Raw genomic sequence first — 25,534 nt, forward strand, 5'->3', positions numbered from 1 at the left:
TTGTCTTCCCTTTCTCTGCTCTTCTGCAACAATCTGAGGTGATAGAAAATGGTTATTTGCTGATTATTCTAAGTTTTTATGTCTAGCTCATAGAAACGTTTACTGATATCTTTGAATCAGATTTTGTGATTGGCAAGTTGCTAGGTCAGTTAAAGCAATCTTGTATTTGAGAGCCATTGGAGTGCTGGAGTGTTTGAAGGTTTAAGCTGTCTCTTGAACAGAATACACCCACAAATTTATTTCTTAAAACTTTAAAATGTTTATTGATAAAGAATAGGACCACTAGCCTTAGGTCTTAAAGCAACATTTATATTTGCATATAGTAGTTTGCATATAAGACCAGATTCACAAATGCTCTGAGTAATAATGTTGCTTTGTAAGTATAAGTTCCAGCATCCTCAGCTCCTCAACATTGTTCATTGTTAATGGTTCATTGTTAACTGATGATAGTACCTGTCTCTGTTATACTTCCAGAGGGCTCTGCTATTGGCTTATGTAGCAAGAATATATGCCTACATGACCAGCAAAATATAAAAACCCAGCCTAGATTCCACTTTGGGCTATTACTTACAGGACTAGGCCAGATATAGAAGATTCAGAAATGAATTTTCTAACTCAGTGGAGTTCACTGTCTACAAAAGAAAACTCACATTTTGATACAACCTGATAATGCTGTAGAGCTTTGATAGGAGCATAAAATTGGTACAATGATGCAGCAGGGAGCATCTCACTCTTCCTAGTTTGGAGGTAGAAGAGGAAAGTTGTTCAGAGGGGTTGGAGGTGAGTAAGAGGTGAATGAGGAGGAGAATGAAAGATCAGGGAAGTATTTACACAGGAGATAAGTTTTGAATCAAGTCTCTAAAGATGAGTTTGTCAAGCAAATGAGGGCGTTTGACTCTGAAGGAATTATGTGTGTATTAGTACTGCAGTCAGCCGTATGCCACAGAAAACCTAACAGTGGCTGATGTAATGGGTCTATTTATCACACCTAAAAAGAAGTCTACAGGTCAATGCAGCAGCTCAAGAATATCTTCAAGAATCCAAGCTCCTTTTGTCTTTCTGTTCCACTGTCTTTATCATGCGGCTTTCATCTTCGTAACTGCAAATTGCTCTCTGCACCTCCAGCTTCATATTTATGTTGCAGATAGGAGGCAGGGCGAAGCATGAAATGGCAATGCCTGTGTCAAGAATACAGACACCCCACTAGAAAATCCCAGCAGACTTCTTATATTTTGTTTATGTGACTTGGCCACTACAAGACTATCATGTTGTCACCTAAAACTCTTGGTAAGAAAGAAAAACAATGGAAATTAGGAGAGTAGAAATGTCTGCATAATATGCAATCACAAGATGTCCTGAGGGAATATGTTGCATATGTAAGTACTGCAAATAAAGAGCGATAAAAATATAAGTTGTTGGAGGTAAAGGCTTCCTACATTTGTAAATCTCTGCAGGTGTTTCTTAGTTGCAGGCCAGACTCTAAGCTAGAGAGGTAGTTAAAAATGTGAGCTTCTAAGTAGGACAAACCTGGATTGTAATTCTGGCTCCACTATCATCAGCTGTGTAATTTTGCACAAATTACTTAAATTTTCTGAGCCTCAATTTCCTTATCTACAAAATGGAGAGAAGAGTAGTGTCTACTTCATTGAATGATATGATCTATATCAAACATTTGGCACAGTTCTTTGCACATAGTAAATGCTCAATAACTGTTAGCTATGATTATTAGTTATTATGATTGTAAATTAGCTTCTCCCTACACACACACACACACACACACACACACACAAACACAAACACACACACACACAGATCCCTCCTCCAATGGATCTATGAGTTGTCCTTGCTGTTGTTACATTTTTTTTTCTCTTTCTAGACCCAATGAAAAATGTAACATTGTCTTTTAGCATCTTCTGAGCCCAAAGTAGATTTTTTAAAGCTTTTATCACTTAGGTACAGTAACTTGTTTTCTCATTTCATCCCTTTCTTACTCTTGCCCTTTTTGCATAGTACAAAGTAGACAGGGACCCAGAGTGTCAAGGGTGCCTCTGAATAGATCACCGTGGAGAACCTGTCAATCCTGTGCACATACCTATTAGTAGAACCAGCGCATACCCATGCAAGCCTGTTTCCTCCTGCAGAGAAGACTGAGCTGGACTAAATTATATTTCACTTATGTTTATTTTAATCATACAGAATTGAGCATATTGATATATACTTTTTTCAGATTAGTGGAACATTTCAAGTAAATATTCCACCAGTTTTGCTTGGATATACTTGGAGTAAGACTTATGTCTCTCCTAAAGAAGATTATAATGGACAGAATTTAAAAGAATGTACCTTCTTAAATATTTTTGCGACCATTGAACCTCAAATATCATATGTCACCTGTAATCCAGGACTAGATAAGGTAGGTTTTACATTGAATTATTTTTATATACACTATCAAAGAAGTATAAACAATTTTAGAAATCAGTAATAATAATTTCAAAGCTGGCAAAAATGAGTGTTGGTTCTTGATATTTTCCTGTGCGAACAATATGGTACAATGTTAAAATATTTTAAACTTGATTTTAGTTTTCAGATCAAATAGATGTTTTGCAGAGAGCACAGAATTTTAAAAAAAATTGTAAGGCAGTATTTCCCAACCGAAGAATCACAACTACGGTGTTTAATGATGAAGGGATACAGATCCTAGTAACAAGATATATCAAGGCATTAAATCCACCTCAACAACTCCTGGACATATTTCTTCACGATTCTAATGCAACACTTGTAAGTTATCTTTATTTAATAACTTTATTGAGATAATTCACATACCGTATAGTTCACCCACCTAAAGTGTATAATTCAGTCATTTTTAATATATTCTCAGAATTGTGCAACAATCGCCACAGTAAATTTTAGAACATTTTCATCAGCTCCAAATTTATATTTAACTTGTTCATTTTTTAAATATTAACTTCAAGTATAACTTTCTTACTAAAATTGTTTTGCCTTAAATAACAGTTTCCTGAGAGAAAAACCATCTATTTTGCAATGTGTCCTCCTGAGCCCCAGATGGAAGAAAACATTTCTTCCTGATTCTTTTCATTTCTGCCTTCTTGGACTAGAGAGTCATTGTTGTCACACCAGTTCACATGACTGTACTGGCTTCACAACTTTTCTATGAACCTTAGAAAAATGACACAAAAAATACCTTTAACTTCCAGACGAAATAAAAAGTTATGTTTCTAAAAGGATTGTGTCCTTCTAAGGATTATAACCTATGTTATATTTTTCTATGTAAACTGCCAATGTAACACTTCCACCCCAGCCCTATGTGGCTTTATGCATATCTATACCGGCTGTCAAAACAGACATATACTCAGATTTTAATTTTGTATAAAATGAAGATATATTCATTATAGACTCAAGAGAGGATATAGCTCCATCCACCTTGAGAAAGGAAAATACGAAATCAGAAATATAAATCTCTCCTTAGGAAAAAGTAAACTTTGATAAAGGGCATCTATGAAAAAAACCACTATACCTTTTGTTTATTCAGGTTTGATTGAGTCAGTTGGCTCTCCTCAGAATATTTTTTTTATTTATCCATTATAAAACTCCTAAGGGATTCTTTAAACTAAAATCCAAATTCCTAACTTAGTTCGCCTTTTGCTATACTCTGCTTTTCCATCCCGAGTTTCTTCCTGCCGATGTTTCCTGATACCCAAAGTCCAAGGAGATAATAGGGCTTTTAGTTTATTTCAAAGATAATATTTATCTTTTAAAAATATATATATAAATCCTACCTCCTTTGCTTATTAAGGACTGTGAACCATGACAGTATAGGGAAATCATAATAGTGCATAAATGGTGGCTATTGTTAATTAATGAAAATGTTAGTGAACTTTCTGTGTTAACTCATTGTTTATTTATTTGTATCCCTTTCTCCTTTCCTGCTTTGGTCTAAGTCCTTGTCTCTAGCCCTAGAGAGGGAACAATCCACAGTATAATTTCTGTTGTTTGAGAAATCAGGCTACACCAACATCTTCTTGCTTCAGCAACTCATAGCAACTTATCTTAATAAAATAATTCTGATAGATTTTGAAGCTAAAAATAAATCAAACTTTTGCTGTCCTTCATTTCTTTTAAGTTTTTTAACAGTTATGAAATATTATGTAAAGTATCATGCTTAAAATTTTAATAATTTATTACAGTGAAACGAGATGGTTAACAGGCATGCTCTAGTGTCAGGCCAACTTGGGCTTATTCCTACAGACCTCATACACTGTGAGCCGTGTGACCCTGGGCAAGTTATCCTAACACTCCAAGCTTGTTGCCTCTTATGTAAAACAAAAATAATAATAGCCTGTACTTCAGAGGCTTGTAGGATACACAAAACATGATAATATGGCCTATAAAGCACTGTGCTTGGTGATGGACATATAGTATGAACTAAATAAATGTTAGTTAATATTATTCTAGGACCTCATTGCTCGCTTCGTATCTTTGATTCCTATTATGCCTGATACACTGGATGAAAATGATGATTTTGATATATGGATGACATCAGAGGTAACAAATTACATTTTATAATTAAAATTTATAGTATTTCTTACTTGCTTTTCTTTTAAAGAAAGCTGTTTTTAAAATATGTAGTACTTTGCTTTGTGAAATTTGAAAGCATTTGATAATTTAATACATCATTTTCAGCTCTATTAACAATCCATAGAAATAATTCTGAAGGATCAAAAATTTGACTCCACGTTACAAGTGGTAGCTCATAAATATTTTGATCAACAGGAATTTCAGGAGTACAATATTATGACAAACTCCAGAAAGAAATATGGCTTGTCACTATGCAGCTGGTCAGACCCTGAAGTCTAGGGCAAATGCTACCACTTGTCTAGAAGCTTTCCCTAGTCTCCCTGCATCTGCATGAAGAGTGTATATAGCAGTGCTCTTCCTTAGCACCTGGAGTAAAGGTCTCTTTAGATTGGTTGCCAAATAAAACACAAGCCCCATGCAGTATTTGAGACTAAAATATCTAAAATTTTTATCTAAAATGCAAATTTAATTGGGCATCTTATTTTCCCCCAAATCTGGCAACCCTAATTAGAGCAGTTCTTCCATTCTACCTTAAATCATATTTAGTTGCTTATATATGGACCCAACACCCACATCCTGTACATACACATCCCAAGTTTAATCTTGAATTAATAGGCAGATCCAATTCTTATTTGTTTTTATATTTATCACTTGTACACTGCTTTAAATTTAGCAAGCACTCCATACACATTTTTATTTTGAAAATACTAGTATAATGGGAGCCTAAGAGAGGGATACTTTCCATCTGGGACAGATAATCCTGGCACTTATCTAGAATGTTTTCGTGGCTAGATTTGAGCTGAATTGGATTAAGAGGGCACAGGGCTAACTTCATAGGTCAGCTACCCTGCCTTCTACTTAGTGAGAATAAGGAAGATACAAACCAGTGGTTCCAGCAATGTAGTGATTCAAACCTGGTAGAACTCAAAGATGTGGTGTTAACTCTGGACTCTTCTGAGACTCTTTCAATTAATTAGAAAGTGTTCAGGAGTATTATGACTCTGTAGAACATTGAAAGATAGCTTCTAAAATAACTAAAAATAACCATAAATATAACCATTCAGGAAAATACTCTGAGTCTCCCTCCTTGCCCCAACTCCAAACACTACTCATAACCAAGAGGTTACTACAGGCCTGAGATTCCTCTTGAATGATGTCTTCTCACTGACGTGAACTCTTTGGCCGTGAAATACCCATGGGTGATTGTCACAGACGTGAGTTATTTATTTTTTAGAGTTTTTTAAAATTAAAATATAGTTAATATATAATACTGTATTAGTTTCTGGTGTACACCGCAATTATTCAACATTTATATACCTAAAGAAGTGAATCACCATGATGTGACCAGCAACCATCTGACACTACAACACTATCACAATATTATTGACTATAGGCCCTATGCTGTACACCGCATCCCCGTGACTTATTTGTTTTATACCTGGAAATTTGAACCTCTTCAACTTTTTCCCTCCTTTTTTGATTTTTCAAGTACGATTGACATTCAATATTATTTTAGACATGAGTTATTTTCTCCTACCTAACTTACAGTCTTTGGAGTCAAACAAACCTTGGTTCAGATCCTACTTTGATCACTTAATAGCTTCATGTGACCTAAGTTAAGTGATTTAGCTTCTTTGGACCATAATTTCCTCATCTGTGTCACACAAAAGGTTTTGAAAGGATAACATATGCAAAGGATCTGGAACTCGGTATATTAGTTACCTATTCTCATCCATTCCCTCCTCCTCTTACGAAATTCAGTCAGGGGACCCTCCTTGGCCTGACAGTGATGACTACTCATATTCTGTCCTTCACTCTTCTGTTCACACTTTTCTTTCAGAAGAACCACATTACCATCCTTCCTAGCCTCCATCTCTCACCATCACACCTAGCCAGTACATACTGATGTGGCCATATCAGTTGTTAAAACATTGAAATGCTCCCATAATGATTGGTAAATGTCACTTCCAAGACTTGAGCTCCTTCTCCCCAATCTCCCTGGCCACCACAGCCCTTTCTCTGGGGCTCTAATGAACCAGAAAGCACATTCCCATTTAAATGGTGCAGCTGCTACTTAGCAATAACAGATCATTGCCATAAAAATATTTGGGCCTGTATATGTTGTTAGATCTTTTGATTTTTCAAAAGATCCAGAAATCCAGAGCTTTCTATGAGATCTCCCACTTTTTAAAAACATTCTGGTGGTCAAGCAAAACACACCTATAGGCTAGAACTATGTCATAGCCACCAGTCTGCCAGCTCGGCTGTCCTTTTTATCTCCTGCTACAGTTGCTTAACTAAGCACCATATATTTGCTTATATCCAGCTCAGTCGTTTGGTTCTTTGAGTTGAAGTCAAGTTTCAGGCTTTCTTCCTGATTGGGTTCCAACTAAGATCTCTTCCTTTCTTTGACTTGAGAGCACCGTATTAGTACAGGACAGAGTGTAATACCATTGACCAAAGAATCCCTTCCTCCAAAGACACTGCAATTTCCTATCAGATGAGGGTCCATAAAATACCAATTCATATCTCTCTGCTTGTCCAGAGCAGTTTAATATTAGTCCTAAACAAAAATGTCCCATTTTGGCTAATAAACTATTTGGTTACTTAACACAGTAGCCATGTTAACTGTCCCATAGTAAAGGTCACACCTGTGTTCTGAGTTAATATTCTCTCCCGATGCCCTAGTGTTTTATCAGGCAAAAGATGCCAGAGCTTTTGGCTTTGCAGTCATCCTAGCATTACTTGCATTACTCACCTTTTTCTCCCCCACCCTCTTTGTTGTTGTTGCTTTTGTTTTGTGTTAGCGCTGCATCAGTTTGGCCATTGGAAGTAAGGAGGAGCATGCCATACTTCTCTGTAATTTCTTTCTGTACTTCGGAAAGAAAGCTTTGGTCCTCCTGGGAACCTCAGTGTTAGAAGTAAGTACTGGAGTTAATATTTCGTTAGTGTAAACAGAACTAATCAGCTATCAGCTGCAAGTTTAAAAGACTTCACCCCCAAGTTTCCATCTTTTCACAAGCTAATTAATGAATTTTGTGGGCAAGCAATTATTTAGTTAAGAGGATCATGCTGGTTCATCAAAATTTCTACAATGTAAAGAATGACTTCCTTTTTCTTCTTTGTAAGATAGTACTAATAATAGTGCTACTTCATGGGATTACTAGAAATATTAAATAGTAAATATATAGCACTGAGAAGAGCACCTGGTTCATGGTAAATGCTCAGTAAATGGTGGTAGTGGTGGTGGTGATGTAGTAACAGTTATAATAGTATTTGTACTTGTTAACTGCTGTCACCACCATCTTTATTTTTAATACTATATTTTAAGATCCTTAAAAAATACTTCCCCTTATTCTGCATTGCTCAGTTTTTAGTTATATGAGAAGTGGGCCAGAAATTCATGTTTACCTACCTGAAATTTTTACAACTCAGTCATATACTCCTTTATTCATATCTCCAGAAAGCTGTCTTTTTTTGGACTGTTTCTGTTTCAACCTGAATATCTTGATCAATGTCAGAATTTTGAGTCTTGTTTTATGGTTTTTGTCATGATTATTTATTTCTCTATATTCCCTTGGTGAAGCTTATTATTTCTGTGTCAATTGTGTTAGCTAAAAGCCTGTGGTTCATTTTCCCATATGATCCCCCTCTATAGCTTTAAGTGCCACTAGATGGCAGTAAACAGTCAGTAGTCCTTCAGACGTTTGCATTTGCACGTGTGAGTTGACATCATGGCTGGCTGCCCTCAGCTGTGTTTGTTTTTGACCTCAGCTATGTGGTTAAGGTGAAGCCTCCTTCTTATTGCAGAGATAAACACAGTGATAAAGATCAAGAGCTCTGGAGTTAGGGAGACCAGGCCACACTGCACAGTGTTGAGTATGAGTTTGGGGATTCTTCAAAGAGGGTTTTAAAACACAGCAATGCCATTTCTTTCTTCCTCCTTTCCTGTCTTGTCCTGTCCTGTCCTCCTGTCCTGTCCTGTCCTGTCCTGTCCTTTCCTTTCCTTTCCTTTCCTCCCTTCCTTCCTCCCTCCCTTCCTCCCTTCTCTCTCTCTCTCTCTCTCTTTCTTTCCTTTCTTTCTTTTCTAGCAATGCCATTTACTAACTGTGTGATCTCGTCCTTTTTTGCTTCTCTGAGTGAGCTTCAGTTATCTCCACCCAAAACAGGAATAATACCATCTACTGTTACCCTAGACAAGCTCTTTAACCTCTGATTCTTCATGTCAAAGATGGGCATAATAATCATCCCTACATGACAGAATTTGAAGTGAATCAAAGTGAGAAAATGAATGTGAGTGCTGAGTGCAGTACCTGATGTACATAAATACTCAGTAAATGTTAGTCATTATTGTTGTTACCTGAAATTTTTATTCTTTGCTAAGAAAGGTTTGCACTTCAAAAGGTATGTGCAAAGAAAACTCATAACAAAGTAATGACTACTTTTACTTCTCAAATGATTTTTTGTATACTACCTCTCTAGCCTCTAATTCCAGATCTTGTTCTCAAAATTAATGTAATGGCTTTTTAACTTTACTTGGCTTTTTCAGAGCCTTAGGCAAGTTTCCATTCCCTATTTCTGTGTGGTGTTCACCCTCAGTCTCCCGAGTATATTCTACTCAAAGCAGGGCTAGTCTGTACAGCGCCACTGTGTAAATCAGACAAGCGCCCCTACCTCAAAACACTTGAGGCCTAGCTGTTGGGAAATTGTCAGAATGTACAAATTTGGTTAGGACGATGTATTTATTGCCATGAGGGTACACCCTCCAGGACCATATATGACAGCACTGGCTCAGAAGTTCTCTCATTTAAATACTCATGCTAGCCTGGGCCCAAGGGTTTCTAGAATCCTGGCTTTTTTTCCTTTCCAAAAAATTTTAAAGGTCCTAAAAAAAGGCTTTTAGAAATCAAAGATATCACATACTTAGATTGTCATTTTCACATACAAAAATGTGTTAGGCCAATCACCTACCCAGAGTGACTTTAACTCCTTTTCCTCATACAGGGGCATGTGGCTTATGTATTAACCCAAGAAACTGATGAATATTTGCTTTGGAATCCATTAACTGGGCAATCTTATAAGCAGTTTGACCCATTTTGTCCTTTACAAAGTGTAGACTGTTTGTTTGATAATGAAAATGTAAGTACTGAGGAGGGACCTTATTTTGAGTTATCTTCTCAAGAGACCGATCAGTGATCCTCCACCCTAGCTGTTCATTAGAATCATGTTGAGAACTTTAAAGAAAATATAAACTTTCAATTAGAGTCCCTAAGATGTGGGGCCAGTGAAATCTTTTATTCCTAAAGACTCCCCCAAAGGTGATTCTGTAGTGCTTGCAAGGTTGAGAACCAATGAGCAGTCTAATGTTCATCTACACCTGGAATCTTTTTACCTCCTACCTCAGGACCTCCCTTGGCTTCTGCCACTTCACTGGGTAGTAGGACTAAAATTTTGCTTGTAAAATTTCACTTCATCCTAGCCAGCTATGGGCTTTGGGCTTTTATGGGCCTTTACTGATTTTATGTTAATGTTTTAATAGGTCTGGTTTAATATTCAACAGAATAATACACCAATGGCTGTACATTTTGACTATTCAAAGGAAAGTTTCTGGAAACAGTTGCTTCCAAAAAATTTTCAAGGGAGACATGCACAAAGCATACAGGTAAATCATTTTTCCAGGTGTGTCAGTATGAAAATTACCATTGGTTCTAATCTTTACTAGTTGCGACAGCTGTTGTTATATTGCAATTGCTTATTGAATTATTTGTCAATATTAACAAAATCTAGTTTTCTCTGCCATCCGGCCTAAGCTTGGGCTACTCTGATCCCTTGCAGAAAACAGGAATCGGTAGCAGCTTCAATGTAATGTAATTTGTATTTAAGTAAATTATATGTACAGAAAAGTACACAGAATAATAATTCCAAATATGCAATTAGGAGATTCTGCTTCAGTATAACACTTGGAAATATTTTTTTCTGCTGCGAAACATAATGTGAACTCAGCAATGCTGATCTTGCCGAGTCCTTGGAAGGGAACTATAAACCTAATGAACAGTAGAATTGGCTAAACCTCTGTCAGAAACAGTTCTTCCAATGAGATGCTCAGAAGAGAATTTTAACACCTAGAAATAAATAAATAATTGAAGAGAAAGAATTTCAAGTAAAAGGTGAACCAGAAGTCACATGATGGTCACACTGGGTCATGGGGCAATCACGTGAGAAACAGGTGACGGTCCCTGTGTGGGTCATGTGGAAATCACATGCAGGTCACTTGGGAGTCTACAGCTCCTTGAATTTTTTTCAAAGTGAATATACTCATGTAGCCAGCATGAAGTCTCTCTCTCTCTTTTTTTAAACACAAATTTTACTCTAAATAGCAGTAAAGGGTAATTCGTTTTTAGTTTCTTAAAGAGGTAGCAGGAAAGAATATTCCACCTTACATAACTCCTTAAAGACCTCTACTTATAGAAGCTTCTCTCCACCCAGATCTCTCTCCCTTCTTCCCTTCTTTTCATTCCTTTCACAAATCTTTATGGAGAAGCTACTACATTCGGTGCTGGGTGGCTAGTGATGAACAACATATATGCCTGGGTCTTGCTTTCAGGGCACTTACAGTCTCAAGGGGAAGACAAATGAAACACTAGTAAGCAAACAGTGATTATGAATTGTGCTGGTGCTCTGAGGGGACTAACTGGGGGCTCTGATGCCTGAAGCGGGAGGAAGACCAGCCAGGAAAGAAAGAAAAAACAGCTTGGGTAAGAGTATAACTAGCAAGGACAAAGGCCTTTAAATTTTAAAGTAAACCATGTTTAAATGTTCATCATAAAACATCAACTATAATATCAAGATGATGTAATAAGTTCTTATTTTGACCTAGCCCTTCCGTTCCATATCCAGGGCCACGATAAAGTATAGAAATTGAAAAACAACACGCTTACCTGGCTCCAAACCATGATAGTTCTTTCGTGGAACAGAAACAGGACAGAAACACTAGCAGTGAGTGGGGCCAAATGGCAAGGTCTGAAAATGCTTCATGAAATCCAGTGAAACAAAACCTCACACTTTGAATCCAGGGACTGTGATAGGGCTCCCTATAGTGCTACTCTTGAAAGAAGATAAGGAATAAACTAGAATATTCTTCATCCAGAAAATTGATACATGCGTTAGGAGGTATTCATACTGTGAAATCTATGCAGCAGTATACACACACACACACACACCAATTTACAATAGTTCTCAACTTGACTGTATATCCATCACATCAGAATATCTGGGGGTAGAACCCAAACATCAGTATTATATAAAGTACCCCAGGTGATTCCAATGTGCAGCCAAGGTTGAGAACCATCAACATAAATGAATATGAAAAAATGTAAGGTTTAGCAAAATAAAGATGTGCAAGGACACCTACAATACAAAGCCATTTACAAGAAGCTTGAAAACTATATATTGTTTATGTGCACGGAGATATTTAGTGATAGTATAAAAGCTTTCATAGGAAAGGTAAATACCAAATTTAGGTTAAAGTTTACCTTTGGGGGAATAAAAAAAGGAACAAGATCCTTTCTTTTCAGTATACAGGGTACTTCAAGTATACAGAAGTACTTCAGAGTATATAGAATACTTCAAGTCTATCTATACTGTTTTACTTCTTTTTAAAAAATCTAAAACAGGTATGAAAATGCGAAGATTAGATATAGTTAGGTGATAGGTATGTTGGGTGGATGTACATTATATTAGTCTCTATGGTTCTCTGTATATTTAAGGCAGTTCACAATATCAAAAAGAAGGTATGGTGGTTGTTGGGGGGAAAGTCAAATAGAACCAAAGCATATAAAGTAAGGAGTTTTTCTCCTGTTCAACATCTTCTTCCCACTCAAAGAAATAACCACTGCGCATCCTTCTAAACATTCTCCATGCAGCTGCAAACATATATTTCTATCCTATATTATATATATTATATATATTTATAAGTTTCCTATTTGTAAAGTCATTTTAAAGAAGGGGAAATGAGCAAACCACATTTACAGCATCCACAGGCCATATCTTGATTTTCCCATCCTAAAGTTGTGAGTGAAGCATTGCTGCCTCCGAGGAAGAGAATGATATATTTAGAGATGAGGCAGGTTTTTTGTTTCCTAGTAATCATTTTGTTATTCATTTAGGCAATGTTTATTGAGTGCCTGCTTTGAATCAGCGCTATGTTAGGTATAGTTATCACGAGGAAAACTCCATGTCTCAGTATTCTTGGGACTTGTGTTCTAGCGGAGGAAACAGCAGGAAACAAGCACTTGTAGTACAGAGTGATAAATGCTATCACAGAATGAATGTGCTTTTGGGGACACACAGCAGGAGGACCTGAGGGGAAGGGAAGTTTCAACAGCTTTCTGGGGGGAAAAAAAAAGTAATAACCAGCACAGTGAGGAAGGGTAAGCAGGAGCTCCCCTAGAATAAAATCATGGAAGAGAATGATCCCGGCAGAGAGCGGGAACAGCAGGTGTGAAGACCTGCAGTGCTGAGGAGATGTCTGTAAAGAAGCTGAAAGGCCAGCTTGGCTGTGGCCAGAGAGTGAGCAGAGATGAGCTCCAGGAAGAGCAGTCCTGGTAAGGATTTGGGCCTTTATCCTCAGGGCAATCAGAAGCTAACATCACCAAGGCAAAGGCTGCCATGTTCAAAATTGTGTTTTTAAAAGCCACTCTGGCTAAGGATAGAATCTAAACCTTTTGCCAAGGGAAATCACAAATAAAAAACTCATAGTTGCATTTGACTTTTATGTCTACCGATTTCTTTCCTGTGGGTTAATGGCCCTTGATCTTTGCCTTGCCACACACGTACCAGAATAACCACTATCCATAGTGAACATTTTTTGTTATCACAGTTGAGAACACAAATTTAAGTGTGTATAATGAGAATGTGGGGATTCATAAATGAGTTAACAGGGAAATCCACTTGAAGTTTCAAAGGATTTGAATTCCCTGAAAGAAAGGGGCCTTTGCCAGAAAAGAAAAGTAGATTGACACCCCTAAAACGCCATAAATTTGTCAATCAGTGTAACCCAGGCTTCTTTTTCGAGCTTAAAGCTGGCCTAACTAATCCACAAGGGCTGTCTGGATTGGGAAGTTGGGAAATAAGGGGCATAGTTTGGAGGAGTAGGCAGGCAGTGGTTATTGACAGCAATCAGAGAATTTAGTCTACCATGTTCTATTGTGGGAAACTCCCAGTTCCTGACCCTGTTCCCTAACTTAGTGGTTCTCCAACCATGGCATCAGAACCACCAGGAGCGCTTGTTGAAACAGATTGTTGGCCCTTACCCCAGAGTTTCCAATTGAGTGGGTCTGGGCTGGGGCCAAGAATCTGTATCTCTAACAGGTTTCCAGGCCCAAGATTGCTGGTCAGGGGCCACACTTTGAGAACCGCTGGTTTCGATCATCGCCTGACAGACTGGGCCTTCTCAAATCACTCCTGAAACTTTCTAGGATCTAGAGGCCTAACAAGTGTTGCCCCTTTTTAAATCATAGCCCTCATTCCACTCATGAGAGAGAAACATCTGTTCCTGTCTCTCCAACTGCCTGTTTCTCAGCTCTGATAAACCCAAAGTAAAAACTCTAAATCCAGCCCCTCGCTCTTGGGTTTGTGAGCCCTTGATTTTGGGTGTGCGAGCCCTGCAGGGAGGAGATGGCTGGGTTTGGGGTAGGAGTAGACTTGAGAAGGCCTCCCCTCCTCCCAGCAAATCTGGTTGTGGGGGAAACACGACAGAGCATTGCTCTCTACTGTTGGTAGAGTGTCTGATGCAAAGGCCTGGGATAGGGGAGATTGAAATGGAGTGTGTGTGTGTGTGTGTGTGTGTGTGTGCGCGCGCGCGCGCGCGTGCGTGCGTGCGCGCGCGTGTGCATGCAAACACAAAGACCTGGCTCCTGCCAGCTGAAAAACAAATACTCAATACTCAAAAAAGGAAGATGATAAACCATGTAAAAAAGAGTAATAATAACAATATCTGATGTTTATCGAGCAATATATGCCAGACTTTACGTGTATTACTTTATTTTAAAATCTTCACAAGAAGATTTTAAACCCCCAAGAAGTAGGTACGATTCTTGTCCCACTTTTAAAGATATGGTAACAGACTCAGAGAGGTTAAGTAACTTCACCAGGGTCACAGTTAGTAAGTGAGAGAGACCTGTGTAGCTGCTAAAGATTATCTCAGTAGAATCAATACACATGTCAAATGTTTGTTTGAATTATGGGAGCAGCATATCTGCCTTACCCATAAAAAATGTCTTTTTAAAATCCACCTACCCTCCCATGCTCTGGTAAAGTAGTATAAAAATCAAAGGAAACACTATGGTCTATGTTTTACCTCTGTGCCTCTGCAATTCAATGTTTTTGCCACATGAAACAGGTTTGGGTTCACCCTCATTATAATTAGCACTCCAGGGGTGACTGTGATGTAAAGATGGTCTCCTAGAATCTTTCCTAACTTCCAGTTATCTGTATTTCAGCCTAAAGAAATAATTTATTCTGATACTAATAAAAGCATGGTAGAAGATCTAAAGAACAGGTATGATATATAAAATTATATTATGATTACTGTGTTTTCTCTCTAATCTTTCATTCAACCACTTTTCAGTCTTCTAACTCAGTCACTCAAAATACCTATTAGAGTCAGCAACAGAAGCATGAAATGGAGATTATAAAGTTACTTCCACTGAGTCATGTCTCTTGATACATGCACTGAAAAGCAACTCCTCTACCATCTAGGACATTTCTTGAAAAGACGGGCCAAGTTAAAAATGGTTGCCTCTGGAAAACATTGTGGGCTACTGTTGGGAAGTTCTCAGCACAGACACCTGTTGAGCCCATAGTAATAATAATGCAGTAGTTAATAATTCTTGAATTGTCGTGAAGGTAAATGGCCCACAACTTGGTGAAAACATCCAAGTTGGGTGGTAGAAACATCAATACTGTCCCTCCTGGACCCTCCCCCCTTCCACACACACGTGTGCCCTAGGAGTTGTTCAGTCAAGCCCAAAGAGTCACAATCTTTGCAGCTGGCCTCACTCCTACTCCAGGTGTGTCCACAGCTTCCAGTGACTCATGTTGACATAGCAGGCTGGCATGTAATTTACTACCAACTAATCAAAACACAGCATGACAAAAATCATTTTGCCACTCCCTTCTCTCACTAGCACATAACCCTCACTCCTTATTCCCTTCCTTCCCCAGTTCTTAACAAAAAAGGAAGAAATGCAGTTGGGAAATGGTTCCCAGCTTCTGCTTTTCATCAGAATTGCTTCCTGAGCTATTTGAATAATCAGATGCCAGGGTCTCGGACCAGACTTGTTGAGTCAGTATCTGGAGGTGAAACATTTTAATAAAGTCCTACAGGTGATTCTGATACATAGCCACTACTGAGACGCTCTGAAAAACTCAAAACTACTTAGTTACACTATAGACTCAGCCAGGAGAGACTCCCAGCGGCTTCTGTAGCACATACTGATTCTGCACAGAGGACAGGCTTCCCAGGAGAGTCTCAGGAACCACTTTTCTCCCTCCCTCAAACAGTTCATTACCAGGCACTGTTTTAGGGGATGGATATAAAGGCAAAACTCCCTGCCCTCATAGAGTATACATTCTAGTAGGAGAAACTGATCACCGTATTTCTCAGTCCAGTGCCTCATTCCTCTTGCTGAATTAACTGATCTAATTAACTTATCCCCGCTAACACTATCCCAGACCAGATCTCTGAAATTTTGTAAAGGCAGTCTCTTATAAACCCAAGGTCTTATGTCAAAGGAGAGTCTTGTGGAATCGAAATTTCAACCCAGGAATCATAAAGTAGGTGTCAAATCACAGTCAGTAGCAGCAGCCTACACACGAGTAACTGGGAAAGAGATGTGCCTATGAGATCTAATTGCTGGCTACCCCGGGAAGCTTGTTTTCCCAAGGCAAGCAAGAACCTTCTCCTCCCAGATTTGATTAATGTGAGTGATAGCAGGTATCTCTAGCCATAGAGGTCTGGTTTCCTTCTAAATTAAAAAAAAAAAGCATCATTCTCATGCTTGAGTAAAAGTGACAAAACTCTTTTCACATTTATTAAATGAGTTGTAATTTGTCATAAAAATAATCTTACTGTAGGATCGAAAGGACTCTGAAATGTAAAATTATGGAATGGCGACCAAAGCAGCCAACACGTTGGAATCGACAGTATACTTTTATTTTGCGACAAATTCTTCCTAAGCTAGAACTTGGCACTGGAAGCTTTGTTTCACTTGAAGAAGAGAATGAATTTGAAAGACTACTACAATTTTATTGGGTTTGTATATGATTTAATACATGATGGCTGGGTTTGGGGTAGGAGTAGACTTGAGAAGGCCTCCCCTCCTCCCAGCAAATCTGGTTGTGGGGGAAACACGACAGAGCATTGCTCTCTACTGTTGGTAGAGTGTCTGATGCAAAGGCCTGGGATAGGGGAGATTGAAATGGACTGTGTGTGTGTGTGTGTGTGTGTGTGCGCGCCTGCAAACACAAAGACCTGGCTCCTGCCAGCTGAAAAACAAATACTCAATACTCAAAAAAGGAAGATGATAAACCATGTAAAAAAGAGTAATAATAACAATATCTGATGTTTATCGAGCAATATATGCCAGACTTTACGTGTATTACTTTATTTTAAAATCTTCACAAGAAGATTTAAAAGAAGTAGGTACGATTCTTGTCCCACTTTTAAAGATATGGTAACAGACTCAGAGAGGTTAAGTAACTTCACCAGGGTCACAGTTAGTAAGTGAGAGAGACCTGTGTAGCTGCTAAAGATTATCTCAGTAGAATCAATACACATGTCAAATGTTTGTTTGAATTATGGGGGCAGCATATCTGCCTTACCCATAAAAAATGTCTTTTTAAAATCCACCTACCCTCCCATGCTCTGGTAAAGTAGTATAAAAATCAAAGGAAACACTATGGTCTATGTTTTACCTCTGTGCCTCTGCAATTCAATGTTTTTGCCACATGAAACAGGTTTGGGTTCACCCTCATTATAATTAGCACTCCAGGGGTGACTGTGATGTAAAGATGGTCTCCTAGAATCTTTCCTAACTTCCAGTTATCTGTATTTCAGCCTAAAGAAATAATTTATTCTGATACTAATAAAAGCATGGTAGAAGATCTAAAGAACAGGTATGATATATAAAATTATATTATGATTACTGTGTTTTCTCTCTAATCTTTCATTCAACCACTTTTCAGTCTTCTAACTCAGTCACTCAAAATACCTATTAGAGTCAGCAACAGAAGCATGAAATGGAGATTATAAAGTTACTTCCACTGAGTCATGTCTCTTGATACATGCACTGAAAAGCAACTCCTCTACCATCTAGGACATTTCTTGAAAAGACGGGCCAAGTTAAAAATGGTTGCCTCTGGAAAACATTGTGGGCTACTGTTGGGAAGTTCTCAGCACAGACACCTGTTGAGCCCATAGTAATAATAATGCAGTAGTTAATAATTCTTGAATTGTCGTGAAGGTAAATGGCCCACAACTTGGTGAAAACATCCAAGTTGGGTGGTAGAAACATCAATACTGTCCCTCCTGGACCCTCCCCCCTTCCACACACACGTGTGCCCTAGGAGTTGTTCAGTCAAGCCCAAAGAGTCACAATCTTTGCAGCTGGCCTCACTCCTACTCCAGGTGTGTCCAAAGCTTCCAGTGACTCATGTTGACATAGCAGGCTGGCATGTAATTTACTACCAACTAATCAAAACACAGCATGACAAAAATCATTTTGCCACTCCCTTCTCTCACTAGCACATAACCCTCACTCCTTATTCCCTTCCTTCCCCAGTTCTTAACAAAAAAGGAAGAAATGCAGTTGGGAAATGGTTCCCAGCTTCTGCTTTTCATCAGAATTGCTTCCTGAGCTATTTGAATAATCAGATGCCAGGGTCTCGGACCAGACTTGTTGAATCAGTATCTGGAGGTGAAACATTTTAATAAAGTCCTACAGGTGATTCTGATACATAGCCACTACTGAGACGCTCTGAAAAACTCAAAACTACTTAGTTACACTATAGACTCAGCCAGGAGAGACTCCCAGCGGCTTCTGTAGCACATACTGATTCTGCACAGAGGACAGGCTTCCCAGGAGAGTCTCAGGAACCACTTTTCTCCCTCCCTCAAACAGTTCATTACCAGGCACTGTTTTAGGGAATGGATATAAAGGCAAAACTCCCTGCCCTCATAGAGTATACATTCTAGTAGGAGAAACTGATCACCGTATTTCTCAGTCCAGTGCCTCATTCCTCTTGCTGAATTAACTGATCTAATTAACTTATCCCCGCTAACACTATCCCAGACCAGATCTCTGAAATTTTGTAAAGGCAGTCTCTTATAAACCCAAGGTCTTATGTCAAAGGAGAGTCTTGTGGAATCGAAATGTCAACCCAGGAATCATAAAGTAGGTGTCAAATCACAGCCAGTAGCAGCAGCCTACACACGAGTAACTGGAAAAGAGATGTGCCTATGAGATCTAATTGCTGGCTACCCCGGGAAGCTTGTTTTCCCAAGCCAAGCAAGAACCTTCTCCTCCCAGATTTGATTAATGTGAGTGATAGCAGGTATCCCTAGCCATAGAGGTCTGGTTTCCTTCTAAATTAAAAAAAAAAAAGCATCATTCTCATGCTTGAGTAAAAGTGACAAAACTCTTTTCACATTTATTAAATGAGTTGTAATTTGTCATAAAAATAATCTTACTGTAGGATCGAAAGGACTCTGAAATGTAAAATTATGGAATGGCGACCAAAGCAGCCAACACGTTGGAATCGACAGTATACTTTTATTTTGCGACAAATTCTTCCTAAGCTAGAACTTGGCACTGGAAGCTTTGTTTCACTTGAAGAAGAGAATGAATTTGAAAGACTACTACAATTTTATTGGGTTTGTATATGATTTAATACATTAATGACATTCGTTTTATCTATGTTGTTAATTGCCAGATAATAGTAATCTTAGCTATCCCTGAAATCTCTTTTATCTTGATCCTAGATAGATGCTATGTCATTAAATGCATTTACTTATAGAAATTTAAAATGTAGTGAACAGCTATTACTATGACCACATTGCATGACATTTTCTTGGAATTAGTTATATGTTTTAGGATATATAAACCACAAACTTTGGAAAGAGATGCCCAAAAGGAAACTACTTGCAACTGAGAAACTAAAAAAATGGTCTCTAGATGCTAGTAATAGAGTGGATTTCCTGTCCCTGGTTCTGGGTAAGAAGACTCCAGGCAAGCTTTAATATCTTCTATGTGCAAATTACTCTCAGATTTATATGTTTATCCTTGGCTTCTCTCGTTACCTCTTCTCTTATATATTCACCAACACATTTGACATCATCATCCTGGATGATAAAAAGGCATCTCAAACTCATCAAGTTCATAACCAAACATAATATATCATTAGAATCTTCATTCTCTTCCCCTACCCTACCTCCAGTTCTGAGAACCCACTTTGTCTCCTCCTCCCTAGAAACTTGTCCAGTGGGTCTTTGAAAGCCCCATTATCCCCAAGAGTGAGAGTCCTTCCCCCATCATCTCATAGACTAGAATATGTCTCCTCAGGAGGTCCCCTGAGAGAAGAAAGGAAGGAATCTATTGGGAGTTAAATATTTATGCTGCCAGGGAGGAATCAGCAGGCATTCATGAATAGGGAGGAAGTTGTTTCATTTTGCTTTCTTTTTAACCCATTTCCCCTTTGCCCTGAGAATACTTGCTGGCAGCGCGCTTGCCGCTACAGCAATAACTCATGGAGTACAGTCCTGACCTTACCCCCAAAGTTTGCCATACATCTCCCATGCTTTTCACAGAATTACATTAAAACAGGACTGATGAAGTTGGAACAGCTTGTTTTAAACAGAGAACAGATTCTAAATGATCTGGGGAAAAAAAAAAAAAGATTGCAAAGGGAATGACTGTACCTAGATTCTGTGGTGAACTTACAGCACTGAAATGGTGTGACAAGGAGGAGGTAACAGTGTTGTCAGTATTCCACAATGATACTGGGATTGAAGTAGACAGTAGAAATGGAAAGAAAACTAAAAAGCCATGTGTCATTGTGGATTATAACGAGAACATGGGAGCAGTGGACTCGGCTGATCAGATGCTCACTTCTTATCTGACAGTGCAAAAGGCACAAGTTTTGGTGTAAGAAATTCTTTCGCAACCTTCTAAACATTACAGTGCTGAACTCTTACATCCTATTCAAGAAGGACAGTCCCGAGCACGTGATCAGCCATGTAAACTTCAGACTGACGTTGACTGAAAGAATGCTGGAAAAGCATCGCCAGCCAGGGCAGCAACGTCTTCAAGTTCGCCCATGCTCTGATGATGTCACACCTCTTTGCCTGTCTGAAAGGCATTCCCCCAAGAGCATACCACCAATATCAGGGAAACAGAATCAAACTGGTCACTGCAAAGTTTGCTGCTCGCACAGCGACGAGGATGGCTAAAAGATCTGGAGAGTAACGCAATGTTTTTGTGCGGAATGTGATGTTCCGCTTTGTGTTATTCTGTGCTTTGAAATTTACCACATGAAAAAAATTATTAAATACTGATCATCATATACATTTCTGTTACATTAGGATTAGAGACAAGTTCTGTTTCGAAATAACTCCAGGAACAGTTTTTATATTTTATTTTCACATTGAAAACCAGTCAAATTTGCTTCAACTTCAAAAAATGTGTTTATGTAAAATTAACGCTGGCGAGCTGCACTTTTTTTTTCTAAACAGGAAATGAGTTAATAGAATTAGGGGTAAACAGATGAGCGAAACTTAGTTAAATATAAACAAAGTTTAAAACTTGGAGTCCCTTTGTAAAATTATCTGACTATTTAATAACATTCAATCATAAATCTGCACTAAATCCTGCAGCTTGGGTTCAAAATTCTGGCTCAATCACTTGCTAGCTTTGACCAAGTTACCTAACTTCTCTAAACTTTCTATGCCATTGGGCAAGATAAACAGGCATAAAAAGTTATCAGTTTTGTGGTAGTAGTGAGGATTAAGTGAGCTAATATTTACCCTAGCACCCAGCATTAAGCAGATGTCTAATTAGTAAATGTTAACCATTATTTGTATTCTGTGTGTACCGTACTGGGCACTAGGGTTAGGACAATAAACAGGACAGATGCCATCTTCTGCATTCATAGAGACTATGGGCTAATTAGAAAGACAAGCCAAAAAATATGTAATTGCAACATATTTTGTTAAGTAAGCTAGAGAAGGACAGTGTACTATTCAACTGCATGGGAAGAGCACATGAACAGAATTGAAGATTAGGAAAAGCCTCTCAAGGTGAAGAATATGAGGGCCGAAAGAGGTTTATGATGTGTTGTCTGTGTGTTCTTAAATAGATAATTTAACATAGGACCATGTTCCATAACCCTTTAATCCTGTCTCACAGCTATCACTTAATAAATGTAAACTGAATCAATGTTAAATAAATTCTTCCAAAATGCTTACTTAAATCTCTCATTTGTAAGACCAAATAATTTCCTTGTTGGCAGTTTGTTGTCCTAGAAAGGGTGCAAGTTTGTGGAATGCAGTTTCTTGCATCAGACAACCTGGCTCTCCTTCTCTCTGTGTAAAGTAGGGATTATGATAGAACCTACCTCACAGGGTTGTTTGAGGATCAAATATGTATATGAAGTATTTAGCACTGTACCTGGAACATAGTAAGCACTCACAAAATAACTATTGTTATTTTATGACTACCATTTCTTTGAGGCTTCTGTAACCTTTTTGCACACAGTAATTCCCAGTTACTTACATGATTGTAATGTGGCTTTATATGTAATTCTGTCTTTTGGTCCAGGTTGCAGGATTTCCTATCCAGATGCCATACACAGATATACAGTCAGTTATTGATGCCATATATCAAACTGGAATTCACTCCTCTGAATGTCCCCAAACAGAATTTGCTCTAGCTGTATACGTTCACCCATACCCAAACAACATATTATCTGTGTGGGTCTATTTGGCTTCCTTAACTCGACAACAGTGAAAAGGAAGACGAAAAAGGGAAAAGGTTATATTGCGAGCCCCCAGACGAAAGGCAACCAGAACTTTTCTGATACTTTGGAATTTTGCTACTTATCCTTAAGTTCAGCCAAGTGTGAGCCCAGTTTTTGGTTCACTTATAGAGTTGAACACCATGGAGACTCACTCCCTGAGTCTTTGAGGATGAGTCTAAATGACCTCACCAGAGACCTTTACAAGAAAGACCCTTTGGGAAGTCTGGTGGCCTTGGGTCACTGTCTACATTAGGTCTTATTCTGGAAAAGAAGCAATTCTGGCCTCTCCCTCTAAAGCCAATGTTACTCAAATTGTGGACCTCACACCACCTTCATCAAAATCACCTGGAGATCCCTACTGAAAACGCAGATTTCCACACCCCACCTAAGGCCTGCTGAATCAGAACTTCTCAGAGTGGTGCTCCAGAACCCACAGTATTTTAAACAAGCTCCCCAGGTAATTCTGTTAAGAATAAGAACCCTGCCTTATAGAATGCTATAATTACTAGAGTGAGGCTGGTATGTTTGATGCTAGTTCTAATGCAATTCCGGGTAGAAGCTGTTCAAATAGAAACCCTAAGGTCATTGCCTCTCATAAGATAAAAGATAATTTCACGGGTTAAGAATAACAGAAAAACATGCTGTGTTGGTTGAGCTGTGAGGTCAGCTTCTAGGGTCTTCTCAAAAGTTTTTACTTGGGTCGTTACTGACATGAAGTCCTGTCAGCTCTAAGCATTTGTAGGGGACTCACAGGAACCTATCTAATATGCTTTCCTAATTCTCTGAGAAAGAGAGAAAATGGTCTCCAAATGTCAGGGCTCCTTTTTTCCTCAGTGAACAGCTCCCCATCCTGCCTCTGGCACTTTCTTGCTGCTTTCCTTTCCCAGTCATGGCCCCATGGAGGCCCATCTACATCCTAGGAACCCCTCAAGAAAGAGCGGACAGGGATCTTAGTAGGAAGCACTGTACTTTCCTGATTTTTTATTGTTCTGTGCTTCATTGAGAAAAGTATGTATACAGTTTACTTAAATGTCACACAACAACTTATTTAAAAAAAAAAAAATCAAAGGATACAGATTTCCAAAAGTTGATGAGAGTAGTTTTATATGAAGTAAAGATAAGAGAGAATTCACCTCTCGCATTTCAGGAGCACTGGTGCTCGTTGGGTCACTCCCACACGCAGAGAGCAGGGACCCCTCAATCTGTATCTTTTCCCCAATACACCTGCATAGGCTAGTGTCAGAGAAGACCTTATTTATTTGCAGTGATATTATTCTTGGACCAAATTTGAGATCACTAGAAAAGCAAAAAAAGTAGAGATGTAGGTGAAGAGAATGTTTTTTCTCCAAGGTTAAAACCTAATTGTGTGTGTCTTATGGCATGCATAAGAAAACTGATCAAAAATTTTGTGTGTATTTGAATGCTTGTCTTTAAATGATATGTGAAGCTTCATTATTAACAAGTTTCCCACATTGGTTGGAGCAGCACACATTGATATCTGTGGAAAGACTAGGTTGCCAAGGAAATGCTGCATTCATGCAGTTCATTTCTGTGGCACTGTGAATGTTTACGTGGCTATTTTTTTATTAGTTATTTATGATTTTAGAATTGATAGGCCAGTTAAGAGTAAGCATTCATAGACAAGCACAGAGGACTCTGTATTATATGCATTTTTAACATGTGTACTATATGTGTTTCTCAACTAAAATTTTTTCCTATAAATTGTGTGACTGCCTGCAACAAACCATTTTTCATTTGGCTGTTTTAAAAATACATTATTTAAATGTAACATATAATTTTAAAGTTCTTTATATCATTCCACAAACAATTACAGAGCATCCGTGATGTGCCAGACACTTCAGGGTGTACTGAAGTACCGCAATGAAGAGCCAGAGGTCTTGCCCCGTGAGGCTTATGTTCCTAAATTGAGAAGCAGACTGTTAGCAAATAAACAATAAATAAGCAAGCTAATTTCAGGCTTTTCTGAGTACTATAAAGGGAACAAATAGGATGGGATGGTGGAGAAGGACTTTGGTGTAGGCATGGAGGGTATAAACAGAGTAGTCAGGGAAGAACTTTCTAAAGAGATAATGTTTGTGCTGAGAGTTAAAAGATGTTTTATCAGTTAGAATTGCATTCACTTACATGTAACAGAAATCTAATCACAGTAGCTTAATCAGATAGGGATTACTTTTTCACATAACTGCCAAGCCCAGAGAAGGCAATCCAAGTCTGGTAGGGTGGCTATATCATAGGTGCACTAATCTTCATCCATCTTCTTGGCCATCTCTATGAAGGCTTCTATCCTCTAGTTCAGTGGCTGTCAAACTTTAGCATGCATCAGAATCACGTGAAGAGCTTGTTGAAACAGATTGCTGGGCCCTACACTCTAAGTTTCTGATTTGGTGGATCTGGGTCGAGGCCTGGTAATTTGCATTTATAACAAGTTCCTACGTGGTGCTGAGACTGCTAGTCTGGGAACCACACTTTGAGGACCTCAGTTCTAGCCTCATGACCATTTTCATGGCAAGAAAATGCATCAAAAGAAGGGGAGGTAGAGGGTGCAGGTGGTTTAGCTCTTTTAAAAAGCTTCCCAGGAGTCTGTTTACTTATATCATATTGGCCAGAACTGTATCACTCCTTTTAAAAGAGAAGTATTTTAAATGGCTATATTGCTCTCCTAATAAAATCAGTGTTCTATTGTTGGTGAAGAAGAAGGGGACGATGGCTATTCTGTAGGCATCTCTGGCTTCCCAGAAGAGAGGAAGCCAGTCATGCAGAGACCTGTGGCAAGAACATTTCAGACAAAGAAAACTGCAATTGCAAAAGCCTTGAATCCAGAAAGAGACTTACATGGGAGAGAAGAATC

The 25,534-nt window shown here is 38.5% G+C and overlaps 1 protein-coding gene across 1 annotated transcript in view; it reads left to right on the forward strand.

Annotated features, from left to right (window-relative positions):
- CC2D2B (coiled-coil and C2 domain containing 2B) overlaps positions 1-22,655 on the forward strand; it is a 96,568-nt gene extending 73,913 nt beyond the window's left edge. The window contains exons 26-35 of the mRNA XM_023519839.1: positions 9-38; positions 2,228-2,410; positions 2,578-2,775; positions 4,471-4,560; positions 7,401-7,514; positions 9,598-9,732; positions 10,133-10,255; positions 15,093-15,151; positions 16,729-16,906; positions 22,467-22,655. Coding sequence (XP_023375607.1) covers positions 9-38; positions 2,228-2,410; positions 2,578-2,775; positions 4,471-4,560; positions 7,401-7,514; positions 9,598-9,732; positions 10,133-10,255; positions 15,093-15,151; positions 16,729-16,906; positions 22,467-22,655 — 1,299 coding nt within the window. The remainder of the gene's footprint in view (positions 1-8; positions 39-2,227; positions 2,411-2,577; positions 2,776-4,470; positions 4,561-7,400; positions 7,515-9,597; positions 9,733-10,132; positions 10,256-15,092; positions 15,152-16,728; positions 16,907-22,466) is intronic.
- Positions 22,656-25,534: the final 2,879 nt, after the last annotated feature.

Source organism: Pteropus vampyrus, unplaced genomic scaffold (assembly GCF_000151845.1).
Source record: "Pteropus vampyrus isolate Shadow unplaced genomic scaffold, Pvam_2.0 Scaffold238, whole genome shotgun sequence".
Lineage (NCBI taxonomy): Eukaryota > Metazoa > Chordata > Mammalia > Chiroptera > Pteropodidae > Pteropus > Pteropus vampyrus.